Source organism: Antrostomus carolinensis, unplaced genomic scaffold, assembly GCF_000700745.2.
Source record: "Antrostomus carolinensis isolate BGI_N321 unplaced genomic scaffold, ASM70074v2 scaffold3154, whole genome shotgun sequence".
NCBI classification, from domain to species: domain Eukaryota; kingdom Metazoa; phylum Chordata; class Aves; order Caprimulgiformes; family Caprimulgidae; genus Antrostomus; species Antrostomus carolinensis.
This window is the reverse complement of record NW_010312713.1, coordinates 77,973-105,761: the sequence shown is the minus strand read 5'-3', so window position 1 is coordinate 105,761 and position 27,789 is coordinate 77,973. Positions and strand designations below refer to the sequence as shown.

At 35.6% G+C, this 27,789-nt stretch overlaps 1 protein-coding gene across 1 annotated transcript in view; it reads right to left on the bottom strand.

Moving 5' to 3' along the window:
• TMTC2 (transmembrane O-mannosyltransferase targeting cadherins 2) overlaps positions 1–27,789 on the bottom strand; it is a gene marked incomplete at its 3' end in the record, with an annotated part of 84,387 nt that overhangs the window by 14,422 nt on the left and 42,176 nt on the right. Inside the window, exons 6-7 of the mRNA XM_010167077.2 lie at positions 22,998–23,119; positions 6,109–6,190 (exon numbers count right to left, since the gene is read on the bottom strand). Of these exons, the coding sequence (XP_010165379.2) occupies positions 6,109–6,190; positions 22,998–23,119 (204 nt within the window). The remainder of the gene's footprint in view (positions 1–6,108; positions 6,191–22,997; positions 23,120–27,789) is intronic.

Sequence of the window (27,789 nt, the reverse complement as noted above, 5' to 3'; positions counted from 1 at the left end):
AGGCTTTTTCATAGGCAACATGAAAGAAGCATAAAGCCACATTTCTAGGACATTTCTAGGACATTTCATAGTCCTGCCTCTAATCTGCAAGTTCTATACCACAACTCTGTAGCAGTCTAGTATATTGTGCTGAGGAAGCAGTCAGCCATGTATTTGGGATGCCAGAATGACTAGATTTAAGGATAAACTCAAGGGAAGAGCCAGAAACACGGAAATTCCACAGCGTTTAGGGTCAGTGACCTAGCTTGTTTGGAAATACTCCACTGCATTCCACTCAAGTGACTGGAATAAATAGTTTGGAATAAATAGTTATTATAATGGTTTTCAATAATCTTCTAATGTGGTATGATAGCAATAGCCTAGAGAGCAACAAAAGGGACTTGACAACTTATGTGTATATGCCTTTGTATGCTCATTATTCACAGCTGCCAAGAAAATCACAAACAAAATTGAATTGGTATATTCTTCTGAATATTTCAGTTTCTGGTATATTCTTGTTTGGTTTCAGTTTAGAAGTAAGAAAAATGGTGTATGTTAACAGTAGCTGAAGACTTCTTACATGGAGGTTATTGGACAGAGTTCTGGGAGCAGAAAGGTCGGAAGCTTAATGAAGACATTCTGTGAGTCAGTTATATCTCTCTTCCTGTTTTGAGTCTAGGAATCCTGTCTTCCTGGAATTACACTTATTAATTTTGTGTGTGGGGGTATAAGCCATAGCACAAAGTCAGGATTTTAATTTGATGATACTGTATGCTCAAGACAGAGAGACACTTCCTTCAAAAAGCACGAATGTTCTATGAACACACGTTACTTGAGTACCATAAATTTGTTTTACAGTTTTCCTATAAAATCCTTATATATTTAATGTTAGGATTTCCAAAAGATTTTAAATGGCAAAAAACCCTTTCATTTGCTGAACGGTTCATGAATGCATATTGGGAAGGCTGGCAAAGTGACTTAGCAATGGAGGTACTACATCTGGTTGGCTCTGACTCCATCTCAACAAGGAATTTAATTTCTTAATACATAATTGCCATGTAGCATCTGGTGTTCTCGATGGAGCAGATCCATGCACTCTGTTTTATTTATCATTCGGTATATACCTCTTTTAGCTAACACGTCAGTCAGAAATGGACAGTTCATTCACTGGAATTATGGATTGTGAAATCAGTTCTATTGATTTCATTGACAAAGGCAAAACCTGACCTTCCTATGGACTAGGGTGCCCTTTCTTCCACAGGCATAAATCTTTCTTGAAGAATTGAATAAGACTTTGTTACTAGGTCATGGTCGATACTTCTCTTTCTTATCAATACAAATTTGACAATTTCTTTTTCATTATTACAATGTTTTCTTCATAAGTCCTTTTCCTTAAATATATGAGGGGAAAAATGAAGCTTTCCCAGGCTAATCTTCAGGCAATGAAGAACAAAGACATAAAGTTCCAGCACTGTGAAAAAGGTGACTACACAGAAATACTATAAATATATCACATCCAAGAAGAAAACTGAATGCACATCTATAAACATATGCAAACCCTCATGCTCACTAACACATATAAGTGTATGACTTAAAGACTGAAAAAAAATGTTGTGGAAAATCCACTCCTATCATATTTCAGTGAAATTTATTTTGAAGCTTAAACCACAGCAGTTCAAATCCATTTTCAGGCTGGGACTTAGGTGTGGTAAAGCAGTCATCTTTGGAGGCAAGACAGATACAAAGTGCTCACAAACCCAGGTGAAAATTTAGGCATCAAGAGGGGCTAAAAGTTCTGTGCTGAAACAATGATTAGAAAGACTCAGGATGAAAGTGAAAAAAATAAAAACAGCAACTAAGTTAAATTTGTATTAAAAAAACAGAATATTAGAAAATCTATAAAAATAACTCCTAAATTATCACAAATGCAAAAGTGAAAGACAGTGTAAGAAAAAAGTTAGAATGGTTGAGAAGATGTTAATCTGTTTTTCCTTCAATGAGAGTATAATTAATATGCTTCAGTTTTACCTAATCTGAAAGCATGGTTTTAATTTTATTTTATATCTGTAACTGGGAATGCACTGAAAAAGGCAGATGATCAATGTGAATTGCCTAATTAAGTGAATGCATAATTAATCTAATGAGAATAATCCATTTTTATAATGAAAAAGGAAACATTAAACAATTTGGAGTTATTAGAAACAATGTATTATTCAAAGGAAACTATTTTAAACGGAGGTCTCAATGGTGATTAATAAAACAGAGTTAATTTGAACGTCCTGTTGGGTTCTAGACATCCTCATTCCAATTAAGTCATTAAAAATGTAAGGGAACAGGGACGTCTGTACGCATATTTATCTTGAAACCTCACTTTTTCTTTCTCTCTTTTTTTTTTTTTTTTTTTTTTTTTGCCACTCCATTTTCATTATGTTGGAGAGAGGCCTCTATATGCACTTTAAGAGGCATGGTAGCAAAACCTGTTTTTAGCAAATAAGCAAAATGAAACCTGCTTTAGTGGCATTTTTTCTTTCCTTTTTTTAACAGGAAATTATAAAGGAAATAATACAATTTTTGAGGTAAAATGCTTGTACAATTTAAATTTCACTGTAGCTTTTTGTGGTTTCTTGTTTGTTCGCTTGCTTAAGTGAAAGCTAGTACAGAAAGCCTTCAACAACTTCAAACTCCTCAACTGCTGCATCACAGAATGGTAGGGGTTGGAAGGTACCTCTGGAGACCATCTAGTCCAACCCCCCTGCCAAAGCAGGCTGACCTAGAGGTTGCATAGGATTGCATCCTACTTGCCATCTCAATGAAAAGATACTGAAGAATTTATTTTTGTTTCTTTCCAAACAGACAAGCATTTAAGTATTTCACCGTTTGAAATTAATCTAATTTCTTTCCTTTGATAGGCTCACTGCAGACAGAAATTGGAGGTCTGTATTTCCTTTGTGGGTAGTCAATACTGTATCCAAAACTAAACAATCTCTGGGCAATAATGTCTCGGGTCTGACCTGGGTGAACATTTCTATGTTTGGCACACTTGTTAACAAATTTGACCTACTCACTCCTTAGATGCCAACATGCCATTTCAATTACATCATCAATCTGTTGATGACAGAAGCCACTGAGGTCCTGCAGGATCAGGTGTACTTCAGTTAAATGTTCAAAGTAAAGTGGGATGCACAAGAGCCAATATCTTGAGTAAATGTGGGTAAGATTTTTGAAGAAAACTTTCCCAGAGAAAACAAAGATGGAAATAATAAGCATTTATAACTTCAACTTAGTTTAACCAAAACTGTTCACTTCAAGCCTTCTTTAAAAAAAGTGTATTAAAAATACCCAATTAAATGCCTCAAACTTTGCAGGAGCATTTAAATCTAGTAGGTTCAATGAAGTGTTACATGTCTGCAGTGTGCACGGATTTTTATCTCTTCAGCTTTTCCACTAGTTCTCCCTTCAGACATCTCCAAGCATAATGAGTTTGAAAAACACCACTTTAAACCTAAATCCACTGAAATCCAAAGCCAGCATATAACCTATACGAAACTAATTATAACACTAGCTCGACCAGAGAAATGTGCTATGGCAGTATTCTCCCAAGAAGCATCCATGAAATTGTTCACCTCTCTCTCCAAATTTTCATGTGATCAAATAAGCTGACTCCTGCACCAAATCACATCTTCTAAGAGTAGCTTTCTTTTGCTTAAGGCCTGAATTAAAGCACATTTTAATACAGACGTAAGCCTCTTAAAAGATACAGAATATCAGCAATTTTTCCTGATACCTCAACAAAAAAAAAGTCCAAAAGGCTAGAAGTCAAAAAGAACATCTGCACATCCTGGGAGCACAAATTATAACTGTATGCATGCATGTGCACTTGGAAGAAAATGTTCAGTCCATTTATTCCTGCTCCTCCATCAACACACTATTATGTCCCAACTGACTACTCTTCTCATTTGGCTGTTCCATGAGGTAAGTGGTTTTTTAGGGCTGATGCCAACTATTTTATTCTCTGTTCCAGCATCTTCATGCTGAGAAAAAAAGTAATCTCTTAAGATTTATATGCAAAATACAGATGCATTTCCCCAAAGTTTAACACTTGGCATATAGAATATGGACTGTACCTGTGACAAGTCTTGTACTCAAAGTGACAAGGTTTTGAGATCACCTGTACTACATAGACATAAGCCAAGCATAAATAAACCATAATTTTTTCATAGCTACTTTGATATAAACATGGAGTAACATCACTGAAATTGGTGAGGTGATCAGAAGTTATACAATCAAAAGAACAGGTTTCACCTGCATTCAGTAGAGTTCTCTATGTATAATACTCCACGGCAGAGACCCAATGACTGGTAGAGAGAATCTTCTTGTGTCTACAGCCCTTCAGCATCACATTTTACTATGCTAGTATTCCAAACACTTACTAAACTTTGCCCTTCACTCCTAATCTGCAGAGCAGAATCTCACTTATTTTGCAATAATGACCTCTGCACAAGGACACAAAAAACTATTTTTGTACCTGTGTCACAATAAAGGAAAAAATTGCTAAAGTTTTTAGGGAATAATCTTAATTAGGAAACAATGTACCATTTTAATATTGTAGTTTGGTAATTAAGTAGTCAATACATCAAAGATGAATGATGTTTTGAATAACTTTGCTTTTAGTTTCCAGGGCACTTTAAAATGAACAGAGGGAGTATGGCAGGAAATCATAGGCAAGCTAATGATGCAATGAGAGAGAAAAAAGTCTAGACCTGTAATAGAATATACACACTCATAACATCAGTTGCCAGGATGGATTATTGAGACCTACCTTTGAATTTGTATGCAAAGAGATTTCATAATAATTAAGGATAAATTTCTTAAAAACAAAGGCTGGAAGGAGCTTCAGTAAGATTTCAAGAAACCATCTGCTGCAACTTTTCCTCATTAACTTGAGATATCAACTATACTTATATACAATTGAAATAATGGAGCTTATGTGCACAAATACCCCTATCAGGTTTACCTGTACAGGCATAAATAGAAGACAAGGTCACTAACTGCAATGATCCATAACACAAAATAATGCAGCACTGGGCTACATTCATTTAAATACCATGACATGTTCTAAGTAACAATGTATGCATCGTCTCTGGGAGTCTAATGTATAGAATTTTACACTGCATAGGACCAAACAGAAATACAACGTGTGAGCAATTCAGGCAAAGGAATCACACAAAGTAAAAACCTGGTTATTATGTGAGATTAATTTTCCCTCTTGGCCACTCATTCTCATTTATTTTACATTTACCAGTTAAAATCAGAAGAGGAAATTAAAACAATATACGAAGATATATATAGTATGCTTGTGGTTCCCTACCTTCTTCCTTAACTAAGATTAAATTTATTACTTCTTTCTATATATTCCAATTGAGACTACATAGCTTGCATTTTTAGATTTATCTATTATCAGCTTTAAAATGCAGTAAGAATTAGTCCATAAAGGAAAATATTTTTGGTTCCTTGGGACTAATGACATCTGGAAATATTTTTTGCACATCTAGCAAAAACAGTCCAAAGTTATAAAGATACCTTCAAATTAACTGCATGCTTTAAGCACACACATGGCTTAGTATGACAATGGTATAGCCAACTTGTCAAAACTCTTTCTAATATTTATCTGTTTCAAGCCATGAAGATGCTGGGAAGGAGGTAGATGTATGGCCCGTAAGTCTTCAACAAAAAACAGGCACTTCAATATACAGAACTCACACACACTGAAGTGTAACTTCTAGCTGCCCACCCACCGGCAGCCAGCAAAGTCAGGCCAAAACTGTTAATAATATTCCAGGCCACGAAACTTCGACATATGGCAATAGTCACCTTTTTTTCTTTCCCAGAGAGGCAGCAATATTGAAATGCCCCTCACAGGAGGAAAGCTACGCGAAATATGAAAATCTTCACCTCTCCCTCTACAGTGATTAACATATTGAAATGGAGATGAAGTTATACATGGTAGATTAGTTTCATTCCCTTTAAAGAAGGTATTTTGCCAGTAGCACTTCTCAAATCCTTAATCACTCAGAGAGATTAACAGCAATCCTGGAATACGTGTGGAAACCCTATCAATCTGAAACGTACCGTAATGCATGTAGCAGTTTCCTTTGGTAGGATCCAGCTGAATAGCCTTCACAAAATACTTCTCTGCCTCACTCTTGCGTCCCTTAAAAAAAAAAAAGGGAAAAATTATTTTAACAGTGTGTTACCATGGAGCAATTATGTACAGCTACAATTTCCAAATTCCAGGCACTAGAGAAAAACAACTACTATTATCACTAGGCTTAATCTAAATAAATATGAACGTTTAAGCGTTAATGTAAGCTTTGTAGTCAGCTACTTTATGCTGCAGATCTCCAGACTAAGGAAGAAATGTGCCCAACATCATCAATGTCCAAGAAGTAAGGAAGTGGTAGAAATGTATTGCAAAGGGCTTTAGGTGAACATCGAGCTCCATGTTACTTTTCTGGACAGGCATCGGGATGAGTATTACATAGATCCAAGATAAAATCAGAAAGGAAGGTACAAGGGAGATGTAGTCATGCTCTTTAAGAAAAAAAAAAAAAAAAAAAAAAAAAAAAAAAAAAGAGAGGAGGGGGGAATGGAAAAAACATGTTTTGGTTCTACGAAATCACAGAATATCTCAAGTTGAAAGGGACCCATAAGGATTACCATGTCCAAATCCCTGCTCCTTGCAGGACTACTTAAAAGTGTCATCCAAATGCTCCTTGAACTCTGACAGGCTTGGTGCCATGACCACTTCCCCGAGAAGCCTGTTCCAGTGACCAACTACTCTCTCAGCAAAGAATCTTTTCCTAATGTCCACTCTGAAATTTCTCTAATGCAGCTTCATTCCATTTCCTCGTGTCCTAAATAACACTATACACACAGACAACAGTAAAGTCACCACAAATGAAAATATATAAGCAGAAAATATTTCAGATTTTAATGTTGGAAACCAAAAAAAAATAAAAAATTTCTGATTCAAATATGGGAAAAAAGATTTCATCAGAAATCAATCTGTCAAGAATAAAACATAACTGAAATGGAAAAGGTAGTTTTTAAATACAATGGTCAATGGTATGAAAAAACAATCAGAAAAAAACCCCACAAAAACCAAAAAAACACAACAGAAATTATGGTAAAAAGAACAGACACGTTACAAACCACAGATTTTCTTATCACTCAGATCACCAGGCCTCTAAAGTTGTATTATGGTATACAAGTGCCAGAGCAGATCCATTAGTGGTCATTACTCTTTTCATGAAGAAAACAGCGTTATTGGATTAGCCCAGGCTGATACTCAAATACAAATCATCAGCAGCTATTCAATAAGATACCTGTGACCTGCTTATACCTATCCCGATGAAACTGGCTGCTGTGGTTTGTGTTATAAAACAAAAGGCCTCCAGAATAAAGCACAGTTAAGCTTAACCACTGTGGAAGAAAGGTATTGTGGCCTGCACCTCTCAAGGTTGCCTTGAGTGTTATTTTACAGAAACAAGCATACAGGCTTTCTCAAGTTTTGTGGTCTGGAACAGACATTGCACACATCCTGCACTATCCCACAAGTTAACATAGGAATAATAACAAGGTCTGTTCATGATTACAGCTGTTCCAGATTCTCAGTATTTCCCTCAAGGGCCCGGGAGACAATGAAATAGAGAGAGAGAAAAAAGTTGTGCAGTGCGGCAAGAACTATATCAAGATCAGGTTCCATCAAAACCAACATAGAGGCTCTATTTCCAAGATATCATTCTGGCAGAGAATGTACAAGCAGGCTTATAATTTACGATATTCCAGTTTCACAAAATTAATGTTCACTGGAGGTAAGAGTTTAGCCTTATTAAACTTTCTTTGGTAAACCTGTATACCTTAAAACCATATCACATTGCACAAGGCTTCTTGTCAACCAAATGGTGCAACTATATGATAGAGCACACTATCATATACTGCAGTGCCTCTTGTCTCTCTGTTAGTTTGGGGTTTTTTTAAAAACAAACAAACAAAAAACCTTAAAACAAAAAAGCATATGATATTCAGCCTAGACTGATTTTTTCCACATCTACTAGTGCAGTAGAGACAGACATACCTATAGTCTAAATTCAATTTTTTTTTTAAATAGCATACAACCATAGTTGAGAACAAAAAGTGAAGAAAATAATCTGCAGTTGAAAACATATCATAAATTTGTGAAGGTATAAAATAATTATTCAAATTAAAATAATCAGGGTGGTGGTCAGCCTAGACTGATTTTTTCCACATCTACTAGTGCAGTAGAGACAGACATACCTATAGTCTAAATTCAATTTTTTTTTTAAATAGCATACAACCATAGTTGAGAACAAAAAGTGAAGAAAATAATCTGCAGTTGAAAACATATCATAAATTTGTGAAGGTATAAAATAATTATTCAAATTAAAATAATCAGGGTGGTGGTGGGGGGGGGGTCATAATTAAACACTAAATTTTGCACATTTAACTCCAAGGTTGGCATTAGTCTGGCAAAAGGTATCATGATATATGTAAGTCTACCCTTGAGGCTTCAAAACAACAGGTATCAGGCATATGCATCACTAATACTGACAGAATTAACATCTACAGATTTTGCATAATTCCTTTTTTTAACAGATTAACATAATTAGTTTTAGCTGATTGTACTCTGTCTCTTTGTCTATTTCTAGAATGTAAAAGGATAGTTCATTGAACATGGTCACAAAATGTGTAGCTTCTGCCTACAGAACTATGACTATAAGGCCACAAACATTTGTCAAACAGGATTAATTTTCATTTACTGGGATCACTAAAAGTACATGACTGCTCTACTCTTTTTGGTACTCTCCAAATTGCACTCAAGTTCAGGCCAGTCAGGAGACCTGGAGTACAGAATGATGACAGGTGCCAGCATACATGGCATCAAAGGACTGACTCTGCTATTAACAGGCTCAAATACTCATACCCACAGATGAAGTGGATAAATATCTTACATTATATCACCTAATACATAAAATGATCCGACTACAAACAATCAGCATTAGCTCCACTTGCTCACGCTAGCCATCATTTTCATATACCCACATTTGTCAAAAAAAAAAAAAAGGCATTTTCTTGCAGAATGGCAGTGTGAAGAACCTTACATCATACCATCTAAAATGTCCTCTTTGATGCCATCTGTCTGCTGCTAAAATGTCAGTATCTCAGCATAGATTTAATATGCCTTATTTTTGTGTCAAATTATATAAAATCCAACCATTTGACATAATCCAGCCATTTCACAACTGTAGCATTTATCAATTTTTTTCAACTATCCAATGTACACCCTTAACTACCAAAACAGAACATACACACTGTGCAGTTAGATTAAGATGGCTATCCCTGTCATTGTCCCTTCCCACTGTATGTGTTCAGTGTTAAATAAAACACATGGCATAAGAGCATAAAATTCTAACCGTTAAAGAAAATCCAAATAATTGTTTAAACAGCTGAAAAATACTGATTTGGGGCAGGAAGGCACTTTGTGTGCTTGTTCACTGTTATGTGTATTGACCCATATAAATGCAGGCATTGAGAGCCACTGGAAACCTCCCAGTTTCTAGCAGCAGGGTGTGCAGTTGTATATGCACAACCACATGCTTTGGCAATTTTACAAAGCAAAAAAATGTAAGTTTACAACTGCTTGCTAGCAGACTTATTTAAAGGATAAAAAAGTTATTCATAAGATTTTAATGGAAGGACTCGATGGCTATGAGGATTAATAATGGGATACAAAATACCTTTCACCTGTTGGTCACCAGTTCACATCCAGTCTACGTCAGTAGCTATTGAAAAGGTGCTATCTGACAGCTACTGGTTTGCTCAGGAGAAATGAGTGGGTGGTCCTAGCCCAATCCCTAATGGAGATCCTCTGACATATTTATGGCTTTTTAGTGCGGAGACCAATGAGACAGAATCATAAACAATGATCAACCTAATTTCTGGGGCGGGGGAGGAAGGAAACCCTAATGAAGACACTTCAATAATCGATTTGGAAGACTGTATTGATATTCTCCTTACTGGACCCAGACCTTACTGTAAAGCCTATGAGGACAAACTTTCAACAGTTTTCCATTAATATAGAAAACTTCCATTATTTTTTTCCCCTGTGCTTAAATAAAGATGAATTGCCCATGATTACCACCTTCCAGCAACACCAGCAAATTTAAAAGGAAAAAAATGAATGTAACAAACATATGGCTTTTATAATCTAGTAAACCAGTTGTCCTGGCTTTCAGAAATACTCCACTCTCCACAGATCATGCAGACTTCAAATCAGAATGGTTGGTCATCTGCAGTTTTGGAAGCCAAACAGTTAAGTGTTTAAATCTAAATTTGTGAGCTTGATTTTTAAGACTAGTTCATTGTACAAGTTGACTGCAAGGTGGTTTTTGTTTGTTTAGTCACTTCTTCCCTAGAGACCAGGACAATGACCAACCTTGCTAATATGGTGAGACATATTGCTTAACTGGGCTTTTCTACAAAAGAATGTTGTGATCAGTATGACAAAGGAAAGAGAGCTAGCTAAGGGCAGTCGATACATTGGTAGAAGACCTTATATTAATTCTTAAATCATTTAAAAAATGAGGACAAAACTATTGTTTATATATCCACCCCAATATTTTTCCTCACTCTTCTGGCACTCTGTGACAAATTCATGTTGAGGCAGCTGCTGTACTTCAGGTTGCTGGAGGCACAAGCACCCTGAGATGCTAGTAAAATTGGAAAAGATTAATATAGCTGAGCAGCTCTGAATAACCCTATTGTGGAAACCATGACGATACAGTGGTAACCAGTAAGGTGGCTCAACAAATTAGGTGGTTTCTGCAATTTAAACCAACTTAATATTTTGTAAATACTCATTATTCTTAAAAGTGTGCAAGGGATTAATCAGTATAGCAGAGACTTCACTTTTCAATAGTTTTACCAGCTTTAACTGGTAATAATGTGATTGCCTAAGGAACTCAATTTGTGTCACAAATGCAGTTGACTGTCATTCTCCACATCTGCTCTTTTTTTTTTTTTTTGCAAGTATTCACGTTTTTAATAAAAAGGGACTGAATTATTTAAAGATTTCTTAATGGAAGATTGATTAAACTGCAGACACTGAATACAGAAAAAAATATTATTTTACATATTTCCTTCTTCCTCTCCAGGACATTTTAAATTCACAGAGAGACTACACAAGGATAGTAAAGAAGTCTGAACTGAACTTGTGACTCTATGTCATGTTTCTTTAAGTTACTGCAGATCTGCTTATTTATTCCTTTTGCCTTACAGAAAGAACAAGCAAAACAATTTAAGTAGTGTATAACTGATTAAATTAGTGACAAACTCTTGAAGTTTTTACTTACCAAAACTAAAGAAATAGGAACTAGAGTTGCATATTACAATGAGAACACTGAAATACGCAAGCTCCTCAAGAAACTACTTTTATATCTAGTATTTAAGTAATGGGTGGATTCTTCTTTTTCCCCTAATTTTGCTGTTATTTCTACCACTTTTCCTTCTTCATTCTGAATTACAGTGTGAATATCTTGCACCATAATCTGTATGTGAAACGCTAGACCCTGAAATACATGGGACTTGCATTATTCACCTCAAGGGTCTAAAATTTATCTGTCTCTAGTTCCTGTGCAGCAAAGAGATCAGTCTTGCCCCTTCATCTCATCTTTATCGTAATAAAATAAAAACAACTGAACACAGCAGAGAAGCAATGACTTCTAAAGGCTAACATCTGGCCCAGAAAAACACGTACATGAGGCATGATTTGTAATGAGAAGTGATTTGTAATTAGAAGTACTATATATTTCGTTAGAAAAACTGATAGCTGCGGAGGGGAGGAGTTTACAGTCATGGAAAGCCCTTCTCTGCCCAACTAGTATCAGCAGACTTGTAAAAGAAGCTATCATTTCAAACTAAGTTTTCCTTTCTCATATCCTTAGATGACCATGGTGAGAAAAAAACACTGTTACTAGTACTGATCCTCTCAAGTTTTGGCTCTCTAATAAATTCAAGAACAAGAGAATACTACTTCTCTTTGGTGTAATATATTAATCTTAGTGTATTGGTACAAGAATTGCATTATTTTGGAGGAAATTAGGTCATAAATATGTATCTACTAATCCATGACAATTCACCATATACTAATCTTTATCTCATAGTAAATGTGAGGTAACTTTCTCATTATTGTCCAGTGTGACACATTCATAGACCCCTGGCCCTGAGGTCATGACTAATGCTCTTCTTCCCAGTCATTTCACTGGACTAGCATCTTCACACACGTGTGAGTCTATGCATACTGCTTGTGTAATCCAGTAAATTACTTTTAGAAATAAGGCTTGGTACGATCAATAAAAGGCAATGTCTTTAGTGTAACCCTCTATTTGCAACTTAAGTGGTTGGCTTCCATCTAAATATATCACGTTAGTCCTCCTTTAACCACAGGTGGATTTTTGTTGACTACAAATCCATCTACTATCCTGACTGAGATTCTACTGAAGTCGGTGTAATTTTTCTATGAACCAAGGTTATTTTAGAAAGTAGTAACATAAACTGGGTTCTTGAGTCCGTATCTATGGGGATAATTAATGGCGTGATAACCAGAGAGCTGAGATTTAAGCACTGCCCATTGACTTTGGTGGGAATCCACTAGAGCTTAAGCATTTTTGAATGTGACACCATTGCTTATACATAGATTTAGGAATCTTAAGCACAGCTCATGACTTTACTGGTTTGGGGCATGATTCAGACCCTATTAAGGTGACAGTAGGGTCAAGTAAAGCAGTACGTACCTGATTAAGCAATAATACATTAGAGCTATTTGACATCCATTTTCTTGTTTTATGGGTCTCATATCACAAAAAGCATTCTTGTTTTACTAAAGCATTCAAAACTATATAGGAGAGAAATATAGGCATAGGAATTCCACACCCCCCAAAAAAAAAAGTTTCTTGTTGTTTTGTTCCTTTTTTTTTTTTTTTTTATATATATATACCCATTTTTTAGTCTTTATTTTTAGGCAACTTGAAGTTTAAAAGGAATTTACCTTGTTACATCATTGTTAAAACCAAGAAAGATTGTGTACAGTCTTATATGAACTTTTAAAGAACAGATTTCATTCCACATTTTGTGATTTATTTACTGTTTAGACCCATACTGATATGTTCACCTCAGTCATTAAGGTTTAGATTACTTTATATCAAGAATATGTAATGAAATGTTAAGTAAATTTTAATGTTAGGCACTTTCTTTCCATTCATTCTCAAACCACATTTTATATTTTCTGATAAACTAGTGTATTAATATCTACTCATATATCACTTGCCAGTCAGTAGAATATAAATTCACTGTCTCTACATTCTGTTTTCACTGAATCCTGTGAATTTCTTCTAAGCTAAATTGGGCCTATATCATGCATTTTTCTACAACTACTGACAAAATTAGTACACACGGAGTAATAACAGGTGACTGGCACCTATATTCAACCATGTAGCAAAACAAAAAAATCTCTTTCTTTCATGAAAGCAGTTCATCTTGTGTCAGTGATATTTTCTATAATAAGCTGTAAATTTATGTAAAGCAAGAAGTTTAGGTCTCCCTTCTTCCTGTCTACAGGATGTTAGAAACAAGATACAGAAGATGAGATCCCTAAAGGAGGTTAGTGAGGGGTTACGTGCCTAAATACCTGCTCCAGAGTCCTTTACCAAGTACTTAGAAGGATATGTTGTATTTAAATGAAAATATTCTGTTTTACAATTAATTTTGTTACATTTGGCGCGCAGCCAAACATATGTCCTAAGGGGACTGAAAAGTATATCTATGGACGCAATACTTATGGCATGCGGCCAACCACAGAAGAAATACAAGCTCAATAGATGTCAGCTATTGAAATTTCTGTAGTTCAGAAACCCTGACATTCAGCCTGGAGGTGTTAATGCTTCAGATACACCAGATAACCAAACCTTAAAAAAATAGGGCTTATGGTTCTGAAGTCAATAAACATGACTTACCACACTGAAGAGAGAAACCCACTCCTCCCATCCCCTACAAGCAACTGCTTTTAAACTGGAAACAAAAACAAAACCAACTTCTGATATTTGTAAAATTCAGAACTAAATGGAAACTTTGTGCTTGGATCAGTTTTAACCCTCAAAGGATTTCAAGTGACAAGAAAAATTGTAGTGTCTATGTCAGACTCCAAAGACAAACTGAATATATGACAGAAAAGTAGCAGTGGCTACTGCTTGGCTTAGCTTGACTTCCTAGGGAGAGCCTTCTTAAGGATTCAATGTCATTAATACTTTGTTATGATGGGAGTTTAACTGAAATATCCAATTTTCACTAAAAAATTCTTCATAGAACCAGTACTAACAGCCAAGGGATTTGGCTTCCCAAACTTAAATATCTAACACCTTTACTCAACTAATTAAATTGAGCCATTCAGAAAATGTCTTTTCATAGATTAAAGATTTCTATATGTATAGGCATTTATTTATCATTCTCAAAAGTATTACTAAAAATATATGTTTTTAAAGGAATTGATTACTAAAAGAAGAGATAAACTGTTCCAGAAAATCAGACCTAAATTTAACATATGGCATTTCAATTGCTATATCTTAAAAACAGTCACAATTATTTTGACACCATGACTGTTCTACCTCATCTTGCTTTCTTCCAATTTGTGTAAATCTAGAGACAGAAAAAGAGTAGCCATCAACCAGTGACATAAAAAATATGACCACATGATAGACTTGTGCAACAGAAATGCAAATTTCCTTTATGTAATGGAACATCAAAAGCAAGTAATTACAGATATAATAAATGTGGAATTAGTCTATTCATTATTGCACTATGTTCCCCTTTTCTCCTGTTTTCCCCTTTTTTCTGATCTGACTACCTTCCATTTATTTCTATGTTGTCACTTATTTATATTTATTTTTAAATTACTTTCAAGACTACAGCAATTACTGAATACAGTTGGGTATTTGATAGTGGCACTCTGAGTAATTTCACAACTAACCAAATATGGCAGGATATCTCTCCAGCCTTCTGTTTGTCAGGAACACAAGCAACAAACAACTGCAGGCAAAAATATGGCTACCCACTGAGGAGAGCCTATTTTGAAACTTAAAAATGTATCTAACTTCAGTGTTGATACTTAGATGTCACAATCCTGTTCATTTATTTTAATCCCAAACACTGCTAGTCTCTATCATGTCTATGTCTGCTTTCTCACCGACCCCCTTTGGAGAAAGCATTTTAAAATATTTTGGATTTTAGGGAATCTTCTAGGGTGATTATTACTGAATTTAATATGGTTTGGAGTTATGGTTGGTAACACAAAAATTTTACAAGACAAAGTAAATTTTTCTTACAGCACTTTGGATGATTTTCCAAGCCAGTAAAAACCAGGAGATTAACAGCACTGTGTGGTGCTTTGTAAAATGCAAGAAAACACTGTGTTTTTTTTCCAAAGAAATAGAGCAAAGCCTGTAATTCCTAGATGCAACAGACTAAATGTTACAATATGGGGCTGCCCTAAGTACTTGAGCAATTACAGGCACGACTGCAAGCTGATGGGTGGTTTGAGGGCTCAAATTCACTTAAAACAGATAAAACAGAACTTCAAAACAGATTTATTTATAATTGAAATAAAGCTTCTCAGACTAGCATGCTACTATAACAACCATCCACTGCCTGATAGCAGAGAGACCAGCCATTAGGAGGGAGGGTTTCTTAGTCTTCTCTTTAAAAAGACTAAAGTGAGAGGAGAAAAAAAAAAAATAAAAGCCTTATTTATAAATTATTTTTTACCATGATAGCCAACCCTTTCTCTTCTAGAATGTCTGCTGATAAAATGGAAAATAAATTACAGTACGTGCTCAAGGCCTCACCTGGTACCGTCATTTTTGACAGACTCATTTTTTATCTTAGAACTGGGAGCCTTCCAATTTTAAAGCCTTTTAAAAAACCTACACTTTTCTTTGTGATATAGGAATAAATTACCTAAGCAAGGGATGAGGCTCAGATGCTGCGTTACAAAACTCCCATGCTACCAGATTAGCTAGGTCAACTAACAAGCCACATTGACAAATAAATTTCTCAAGTAATTTATGCAGTTTAACAAGTTAAGAGATATGAAAAGCACTTGGAAATACATAATGCTAAAGCACTACAGTCCTAAACAGCTACATGTTGTTTCTGAAAAATAAATAATTTTAAAAACCACAAACTTAAGCCCTAGACAACTGGCTATTTTCCAATTATTCTACTAGCTGAGCTACTCATCATGCTTTTCCACCTCTAAATTATACTGCTCTAATATATTTTCAGGAAAATTGTACTTTCATGAGCTGTAATTTTTAGATATGAACATACAACATTATCCAATATAGGATAATGAAATACTTGTGACTTATGATGTTAGGTAAGAAGACTATTAGCTATTCCCTAGGACTGTTTTCTTCTGCATATACAGCAGCATGCCCAGAACCACCTGGTATTTCTTGTATCCCAAAAGAGCTAACAAGCCAAGAGACAAATATTTGCATTAAAATAGAAACAAAGATAATTGGTTTAGTACTAATAAGTAATTTTTTACTCCAAAGGTTTTATTGCATGCAAATTAGAACTATACCACTTAAGGCTGAGAAAGTTGGGGTTGTTCAGTCTGGAGAAGAGAAGACTCTGGGGAGACCTTATAGCAACCTTCCAGTACCTGAAGGGGCCTACAGGAAGGCTGGGGAGGGAATTTTACAAGGGCAGGTAGTGATAGAAAAAGGCTTAATGGCTTTAAATTCTTTACTATGAGGGTGGTCAGACACTGGAACAAGTTGCCCAGGGAGGTTGTGGATGCCCCCTCCCTGGAGGTGTTTAAGGCCAGGTTGGATGAGGCTTTGAGCAACCTGGTCTAGTGGAAGGTGTCCTTGCCCATGGCTCCTTCCAACCCATACTGTTCTGTGATTCTCTATATTTCAAGAATCAATGGCAAATTAACAGTTAGTTTTGACTTGTTTTTTGTTTGGTATATTGGCTTGTTTTGTGTCAATGTAAATTACAGTTATGACAAGCTGAACAGCATATTCTGAGTTTTACAAATGCATCTTTAAAGTTATTTAGGAAGTAAACTTTACTGACAATAATTTTGTGCAGAAATGGCAGTATTTAATATTATTATTATTGATGGATATGAGGGTGTCACTAGCAGGTTTTCAAGGGTAAAGAAGGGAAGCTTGCTTTATTTGGATTTTTATTTAACTTTTTACTTTACTGGGTTATTTTGGTTTTGTATCTTTCCATATTCCCAGATACACAAATAAAAAAAATTGTGTAGGTGTTGTCTTTTGAAGACTTTTTTTGAAATATATGGAAACTTATGAATGAAATAATTTACAAATTTTATGTGCTTTAATTGAACATATTTTATTCAGTATTGGTGCAGCCTTACCTTGAGTACTGTGTGCAGTTCTGGGTCCCACAATTTAAGAAGGATGACAAGGTACTCCAATGGGTCCAGAGGAGGGCAACAAAACTGGTGACAGGGCTGGAAGGAATGTCCTGTGAGGAGTGGCTGAGGACTTTGGGCTTGTGTAGTATAGAGAAAAGAAGACTGAGGGGCAACCTCATGGCTCTCTCCAGCTTCCCGAGAAGGGGAAGTGGAGAGGGAGGTGCTGATCTCTTCTCCCTGGTGTCTAGTGAGAGGACATGTAGGAATGGTTCAAAGCTGAACCAGGAGAGGTTTAGACTGGACATTAGGAAGTATTTCTTTGCCAAGAGGGTGGTCAAACACTGGAACAGGCTTCCTAGAGAGGTGGTCCATGTTCCAAGCCTGTCAGTGTTTAAGAGGCATTTGGACAATGCCCTTAATAGTATGTTTTAACTCGGTCAGCCCTTAAGTGGTCAGGCAGCTGGACTAGATGATCATTGTAGGTCCCTTCCAACTGAAATAGCCTATTCTATATAAAAAAATGAAATGAATGAGCACAAGTAAAATTAAATAGCATAGATTATGCTTTTGCTTACTGTTGTTCATTTTATCCCTCACAAAATGCAAGGTTAAAATTTAGATTGCCCTTTGGAACAGTAGTGATACTAGCTACGTGCAAATGGGAAACTGCTAAAATCAACCTAAGATGATGACATGAATTACTATCTGTCACTTACGGCATGGTTATACTAACTTCAAGTTTCTCACAGTAGATGAATAGTGATTTGCCTTCTTGACAGTTTTAAATGCCACTCATGACCTTGCAAAAGGTAACCCATTCTGGTAGAACCTAATCCTCTAAATTCTCTTTTCAGTAAGAAAGGATAATAGGTGTTAATCTTAAATATGTCTTACCTTGACTTTTATTAAAAACACTGCCTTTTAGTAAACTGGAACTAGCTTCAGCATGAAAACAAAGAAAGGTACACAATCATAGAAAGATTCATGTTGGAAGAGACCTTGAGATATTACTCTGTCCAATCCCTTGCTCAAAGTAGAGTTAACATTTTCTTTAGATCAGATTGTTCATACAGGTTATCGTTCAAGTTGGAAATAATTAAAAAACAAAAACCAAAAAACCCCCAAAAACCCCCCACAGCAGATTTTTTCATTGCTAAACTAACAAACTCATCTAGTATACGGTGCCTTTATTTTAAGTCTGCTGTGGAACACAATTACTAAAATAAAAAATAAAAAGACAGGCACAGGTTATTGTAGATTTAGAAAATGTGCCGAGTTCCTAGTTTGTGTTTGACAGAAGCAAGGCCAGACAATATGAACAAAACGAATAGCTTACACTCTAGAATGCTCATTTATTTCTATGTCCCTGTTTATGAAATTTTGAAAAGCTTTCACTGGAAGTTTGGAAAGGATAGCCTGGTGTAACGAGCAAGTAATTCTGCAAACCTCTAGTTTATACACCGGACATAGGTCACCTTCACAGTTCCTTATGGGAAGGGAAAGAAAACAGAAGGTACAAAAAAACGTCTCAAGTATCCAGACTGGAACTAAGGGATTAAATGAATCATGTCACGCTGCTTTTAATAAGCAGTAATACTGGAAACAGACTTGAGGAGGCAGAAAAGCTGGGGTTAAAGTTAAGCCACTGCACTGGAATTTAAGTCAGGAAGTAAAACACAGCTGAATTTGTAAACTTTACAGGTTTGACTATACTGCTATTGGTTTTTATACTAGAATTGCCTGTGGCTGGAATTTAGGAACTTGTCTGAGCCTTCCTGATCTCCCAATTTCACTGACAGAAAGATTTTTTCTATCTATATTAACCCCCTCCTCCACCCTTCACTCCATCAACCATCTCACATTTCTCTCCTGGAAAGAAAACACAGAGAAGTGTTATCAACGGTTTTGTCTCAGCACTTACATTCAGAAACAGGATTGCAAAATGAGATGAGGGGAAAGAAGCCTCTAAAACATCTCTCCTCTAACATCCGAAAACTGACTGAAGTAGGCTTTTGTCTCTCCTAAATACATAAGGCTGTGAGAAGAAGACCATGAGCCTAGGTAGCAAAGTTTAGTAGAAGAATAAATCACAGTGGTACCTCAAGTTAGGTATGGGCTGAAACTATGGCAAAGAGAGCAGCTCTACTGCTATTGAATCCCAAAGAAGTCTGTGTAGATTTTCAGGAAGCCTACCAGTTACAGCAATCATGTATTTGTGATTGGAACTAATACTAGTACAGTTCCGTATATTACAAACTAGAAAAAATCCATTTAATGTGAATCACTGAGCAGATGGTAGGCTGCAAAACTGATTGAGGATAAATGACCAACACAGAGACAAAAAATCATATTCTATTGCCAGATCTCCTCCTCATCATGTTGAATGTCTTTTCAGAGTTTGTAACTGAAAGAATTAAATGAAATAAATGTCAAATTTCAATAGATCAAAGCTAAATGTTTTTTTTCTCCATGACTGAAATAACCACCTTAAATTTTTTCTGCCACCTCTAATTACTTTGTCATCAACACATTGCCTTGTTATGTGTTTATGAAGTCCTACGTTACTACAAGCCAACTGGACATCAGCACCATCTCGGCTTATGCTGCTGTTAATAGAATGGACATGACCCCTATCTGTACATATGGCCATGAATATGAGAAGAAGCAACAGTAATAAAAGAAAAATGTGTCAAGAAATTATAACAAACAAATGTTATAAGAACAGACTACAATTATGGTACACAGTAAGTAGGGTAAGCAAGTGTGTTGAGAAAGGATAGGCAGACTTTTATTGCTTATCACAGTGCAGCATTCAGTGTTCAAAGTCGTATACAGCTCCTGTCTTTTTTGCCATTGAGATACTTTCTTCCACAAACATAGTTCAGATCCTCAAGGCACAATCCACCTCACATGTATCTTGTGTTTACATCCCTGGAGAAAAGTAAACAGTTCAATTCTGCTATAAGGATTCACAAACATTTTTCATCACTTCCTTCCCAAAGATGTGGTATGTGACTAAAGTTTAATCCCATAACTGAACTTTCATAATGAGGGGACAAAAATAAAAATTGTTTTTAGTAGCTTTTAGTGGGTTTTTTGTAGAGTTATGGGATTTGTAGATTTTGTTACTTTGAAGAAAAATGTGAGACCTTGTTTCCCAGAACAACTTCCAGACTTTCCCTAGCAGACCTCGTATTTCATACACACTGCAGTTCAGAAAATACAAAATTAACCAGACGAGTACCAGCATAGGGCAGTGGAAAGGAGAAAGGGGAAAGAAGAAAAATAAAAAAAAAAAAAAAAAAGATATTTGTTTTTTAATTGAGAAATCTTTTTTTTTTCCCTACAGCAATTCTAATAAATTAGAACTTTTCTGTCAAAGAACTGTTAAGAAGAAATCAGTAGCGTTGACTTTCTGCTATTATTCTTAGGTGTAAGATATGAAGATATCTGACAGAAAAGTAAGGTAAATTAGGAAATTTTGCTGTACTACAGTTCTACTCAGAGGAAGGTAATCAGTGAGTGCTTGTATTTGTCAATATCCAAGATTAACTGTAACTGGAAATTGTAGCAAAAAACTGCCTTTCCAGGTTCTGGAACTGCCAGGCAGTGGGGATATAAACACTAGCACCTTGACTTCTATTACAAGCTAAAAATTCCCATCCAGGCTGTTTTTAATCAAACTCTTTATTTGACATTACATGATAACACTGAACAAATTTAAATTCTTCCTATTTATGTTGTTACTTGCTGCTTTTATAGAAAAATTCTAATTTCTCCCCTTTTCCCAATTCAGATCCTTTTAGCAGCAATGGCACTACTGAAATTAGTTAGAAGCTATTTTTCTTCACTGGATCCCTACCCTGCATCCAAGGACATTTTTTGCTTGAAGACTGGACAGGTCATAAACAAGGTTAAAGTAAAAGTTGACAATTGAAGATATTGAGACTGAGGCACAAGGACTGAAGAGCCATACAAAGGTGTATCAGTAGAGCATAGAAAAAAATTACGAAAACACTTGGGAGTGAACAGTAAAGCAAATGTGGGAGACAGGAAAGAGGATATGGTCAGAAAAATGGGAAGCAGGAATCAAAACCAAGTGAAAGGTAGTTTTAAAACAGAACTATTTTAGTGAATAAAATAGAAATCCATTTTCATCTTTAAAAAGTATGAAAACCAAGTAGGGATTGGTATGCTGCTAAAACTATCATATGGGGCTACTTTAGCTGGAGTTACAAGCTCATCTATACTCAAAAGGCAAAGTAAATTTTGAAGAAATTAAAAAGCCCTGCATTTTTTTAGAACTAGTTCTTAGTGGTTGAGTAGTTCTTCTCACGTGCTCAAAGAGATACTCCTAAAGAAGTGTAAATTCAAAGCATGAGATGTGTAATTCACAAAGTATAGGTGGCACTTCTAGCTCTGCCACAGGCTACTACAACAACCCTGGGTTAAATACCAAGTAACTTTTTGTATTAATATCATTACCTGTGATCTAAACTACTTACAATAAAGGCTTTACTATCTCTTATGAGATAGTATCTCCTATATTATTATAAATAATATATATATCTCCTAGATATCTCCTATATTATTATAAATGTTTTATTTGAGCACATATCATTACCTGTGATCTAAACTACTTACAACAAAGGCTTTACTATCTCTTATGAAGTTCCTATATTATTATAAATGTTTTATTTGGGCACAGAGTGTGTCAGATGCACTCAACCCCTTAACCAAACTTGTGGTAGTTTGGTTCAGAGTCTGAAGAAGGTAAATGCCTAAGCTGTAAAAGGGCCAAGAACTCTTCTAGTTTCAATTCGTTCTCTGAAAACCCACAAAGGAGCAGACTGATACAGTGAGCATTGATGCAAATGAGCTTAGAACACCGATCACGTGACTAACACATGAATAGCAGGTGGCTTTTCCAAGACTCATTTTTCAGGGAACAAAGAACATTGTGGGCACAAGGAGTCTCATGCATACCTTTCCCATAGCATGTAATTTGACTACAAGCCAACCACTTTATTCTGTAAATATGACAGCTGAAGTGAGCCTTCTTTGAGCTCCCTCAGTAAGCAGTCTGGCTGCATGGCAGTGATCTCCCCTTGAGCTTGGACACCTCTCAACGTTGCTCCTTGAGGGAGAGAAACCTTTCACCAGTGGCAGATCTTTGGTAAGCAACCAACATCACGCGTAACCCTGTAGTATGGTAACATTGATTTTATCTTGGTAACTTTGATTTGTGTGTTGGTAGTTCTGAATCACTGTTCAAATGATCATACTGTTCAGTTACACAGTGAACCTTTCAGGAATGGATGCAGTGTTTCACAAAAAAATGACACTGTCAAAATCCTTAATTAGAAGTCATGACTGAAATAGCATGACAAATAGGGCAATAAGCAATTTTCAGGACAAAGTCTTCCCATTCCTTCACGTCACCTACTCAAAGGGCCTGGGGCCAGCTCCCAGGAGCTGCTGATTAACTCACCGTCAGAGCCAGCAGTTTTCCGTAGGTGAGATGGGCTGGAATGTGGTCACTCTTGGATCGCAATGACTCCACATACCAGCGCTCTGCTTCTGGCAGACGACTCATTCTCATATAGGCTTCTCCTACAGAGTGAAACAAATGTAAGTGAAAATGCTCAAAATTTTCCAAGGTCTCCAGAATTTATTATCTCATCTGTAATTGGCTGTTTATTAAACAGGCAGAGATCTTGAAAAGGGTGAAGTACTTTGAACATCTACAATGAAAAAGTAGAATAGCCTTACAGTCACTTGAATAAGAAGATTGAGTTATGGCCTTATTAGTGCTGAAAGAGCATGGTTGAGATGAAAGTCTTGTTGGAACAGAATTTCAAGAGACAGCTCCAGCTGCTAAGTTCCAGTCAAAAGTCTCAAAATAACAGAAATTTTGTCACATCTACTATAGAAAAGCTACTTCTTTTCCATCAATCTATGTTGCACATCATGGAGTGGTAGGGAGAATACAAAATGTCCTTACATGTAATCATAATACAGCAAGAACCTAGATGTAAATGTGCCCGTGACTGAGCCAATGACAGACTGAAAATGCCTACAGGAGGGCTAGGATTTCACCATCTCACCAGTGGATTCATTGCATATAAGTGGCTAAGTATCTTCCCAAAATTATGAAGTCACAGTTTATCCAGTGTCACCACTGGAGGATCGAGAGGACTACATCTGTCCCAAGCAGAGGATGGCTAAGGCTGTCTCCAGGTGAGTCACTGCCCCCAGTTCTGCATCACATGGAAATAAATAGCTGTGAGCGCATCTGAGACAGAGAAAAGGGCCAGTGTTCACTGTTCAAGCTTGAGGCCAACTATCACACCTCCAAAACTCAGATAAAAATGTACCACCTACAAGCTCAAACCAGGAAAACAGAAGGAACTCTTATCATGGGAGTGACACTTCACTTTGAATATTTACAGGGACTATGGATGATTTTCTTGATGAAAGAAAATTGGACTAGGTCCAGTTAGATTTTTTTTTTTTTTTCTATCTTTGTCACCAGAGTTTGAGTTTCAGGAGTTAGTGTACAGTGCATGCACACTGACCAAACCACAGCCCACAGATAAAATCAGTGTGATGTAGAGTCAGAAATCACACTGAGCCAAGGCTAAGGGGAATCAACATGATTTTTATGAGTAAACAGAGTTTTTCCAAAAAGGGGTGCAAGCTTGTAAATCTATCAGACCACGATTTCTAATTTAAGGATCTACAGAGCATTCTGTACTCATGCACTGGTCTTGGATATCTGATTACATACACAGAATTAGCTGATGTTTCAATCCCAGAAGCATTCAAGTCATTCTATTGCTGGTTAGTGCCAAACTAAAGGAACAATTTAAAAAAAAAAAAAAAAAATCAAGTCAAATTGAAAAAAAAAAAAATCCAAACAAGGAAGAAACTTCAAAGGAACATGAATACTCCCCAAAACCCACAATCAAATTGAGGGATATCAATGTCAAATGCTTTTTTTTCATTAAGCCAGCACTCACAAATAAGTGAAGTAACATTATGCCTTGTTATGCACAAAACAAACTCATTAAGTTAAGTGTTGAAAGGACAGAAGAAGCCAGAAATGAATCTATAAGCTTCCCTCAACTCCTCTCCCTAGCCATACGCTCTATGGCAGAATGTTTAATTATTTGATTGCATGCTATTTTTCCCACAGGCCTCCGCTTCATTTAGTATACAGGAGATGAGGAATCCATATTGCCCTTTTCTTTTCTTTAAGTGGAAAATTCCAGCCCAACCTGTTAACAGCTTGGCAAAGTTTCAAGCAATTAACAACAAGACCCTTTTAAAGAGAAATGTAAGCAGCCATATGAGACAGAGTTACTACCTGCTGGTAGTATATGCTGAATGCACTGCCAAATTTCAAAAAGATCCAAGGTTCTCATCTATTTTCCATAATGGATTCTGATTTAATAAGAGATTAACATCTTCAGAGTACTGGCAAATTCAGTTTTTAATAGGCTTTAAGAGACACACTACTTTACAAGATAACCTCTTAAAATTTTGAGGGTATCTTGAGTGGTGCATGTAGAAATGAAGCTACAATACGTCAATCTAAATGTCAAACTGTAGAAAAAGGAATTTTATTCCCCTGAAGACTTTACAAGGAACTCTATACAGCTAAACATTTTTCTTCTGAAGAGTCTGTTTTCTGCCCATAAGCCCCATATCATCAAGAATTGCTATGTTATAAGCAATTAGAACATGTCATTACTACAGAAGGAAGTACTATTAGGGGGTCTGTTATTAATATTCTAAATTATTTACAGTCTCCTATCTAAAAAGAAATCAAAGTAAGTTGAAAACTGACAGAGGCTTTGCCACCACCATAACTCAAAGACTGAAATAAAATCAAGCAACTATTAATTGAAGAGTTAATTCAATCAAGTGGTATTATGCATTAGAGTGACACAATTTTAATAAAAGCTATTCCTGCTTCAGGTAGTTTTCCAACAAAATGACAAGAGAAAACATGTAGCAATTGACTTATGTCATTCAGGATGCATTTCTGTGTCTGAGATTAAAATGAGAAAAACAATATTTGTTATTTAAAAAATGACATATTTTTATAAACTTGCAACATGAATGATTTAGTCATTAGGAAAATAATAGTGTCCATTGGCAGAAAATATGCAAACTAATGGTACATGTGAGCAGGTTTCTATATTTACTTTAACAACTACTTAATTTGTAAAATCTTTCAAAACTCATGTTAAAAATCTGAAAGGTCTCTCTCACACACACACATACACAATTTATTAATGAAACTTTTTCAATCTATAAAATTCAAGAGAACTGCATTCTAGTCTTCTGTTAAAGGTAATAACAACAAAGAAGGAAATTCATGGCAGTGGAAACCTTCAGACATAAATTGACAGTTACTTCAGTTCCCTAATCCATATCGAATGCAGTCATGTGCAACTTTGCCTGCACAATGAGTGGTGGCGAGAAATTCAACAGCTGACTGGAGTAAAAGGAGACAAATCAGTAATTCCAAACTTTTTCCATTTTTACAGTTCAGCTAATATTTTCTGTTATTTATGCACCCATTTCTTAGCCTATTCCAAAAGGAGGAACATAGATTTTTTTAATTGTAACTACCATTTACTAACATAGTACATTAAAACACATTAATACACAATTGAAATGTTATTTAAAGGAGCACATACATAGTTCATTAACATCTCTATTAATACTTTATGACAAAGGAAGAAGTAATGGGCTACCTTTTAACTAGACTTACATCACGCTAACTAAAATCTTAATACTCAACTGGGTTTTCTTTGCCATAGAGATAGATTAGTTGCAGGACTACCATTCTCCAAAGTAATATTTCCCCAGAATCCTTGGGATTGAAAAATAATCTTTCCAAATAAGCAAAAAAATCCCCAAACTAAACCAACAAAAACACCTCTAATAAACTGATGGCAGGAAAAATTAATTAAGAATAATTTTAAAAGTATAACAATCATATTAAATATTAAATATTTATATTAATAATACTAATAATGGATCATCTTGCGAGCAGCTATTTCCCCTGAAAGGCTAACTTTATAGTTGATAATGAAGTGGAATGTGATCGAACATTGTTAACAAGTAAATTTAGGTACCATTGACATTAATGTACATTACATGGTTCTAGATTAATCTCTCATCTGCTGATTTCATATTCATTCTGTTTTGGATGACCATTGTCATACCATTTTTTCCCTTAAGTACCAGTGCATACAATAACATAATAAATCCAGAAGCACAGTTTGATGTTATACTATATTGTTATTTAAGATATACTACAAAAGATTAACAGTCCTGGTGATAAATATGTAGTGCATGCACAACTCAAGCAGCTGAAGAATATGAACTTAATGAGTATCAAGTTCTGTATAGACTAAGCACATTTTTTTTTTCCTTTTACAGAATAATCTTCTTGAAGATTTCAAGGAATGCATTGCATTTTAAGATGTTATACTATATTGTTATTTAAGATATACTACAAAAGATTAACAGTCCTGGTGATAAATATGTAGTGCATGCACAACTCAAGCAGCTGAAGAATATGAACTTAATGAGTATCAAGTTCTGTATAGACTAAGCACATTTTTTTTTTCCTTTTACAGAATAATCTTCTTGAAGATTTCAAGGAATGCATTGCATTTTAAGAGGGTGTGGTGGGTTGACCCTGGCTAGAGGCCAGATGCCCACCGCAGATTCTTATAGGCCTCAATTAGCAAAGCAAAGCCTTTGATCTGATTTAATTAGACCACTAAGCTACTTTTGAAGGAAAATATCTAAAGTGGAAAACAGATATAAATGAAGGGCAAAATAAAATCAGTTGCAGCATGGAACAGCATGGACTTTACACACCTGTTTCTTGTTGTACAAAGACTTCCAGTGAAAGAATTACATTGACACAAATAGAAGCATTGAGCTCACCTGAGAGATAATTTCATTTTCATTTCCCAACAGATGAGCAACCAGTAGTAAATCATAAGGGTACAAATTAAGAATTCATAGCTGACCAAGTGATTGTACTCTTTTCTTGCCTTTTATTTTATTTACACACTTTTTTTTTTTTGTCAGTAAAACATAGACATTATGCCAGTATAGGTTTCTTTAAAACAGTCATAAGAGAAGCACTTTCCATTAGAATCACACTTAACTGGGACCCCTGTATTCTGATTTCAGTATTGGACCATATTTTTGTTCTACAAATGTTACGATTATACAGGATTTTGTAGGGA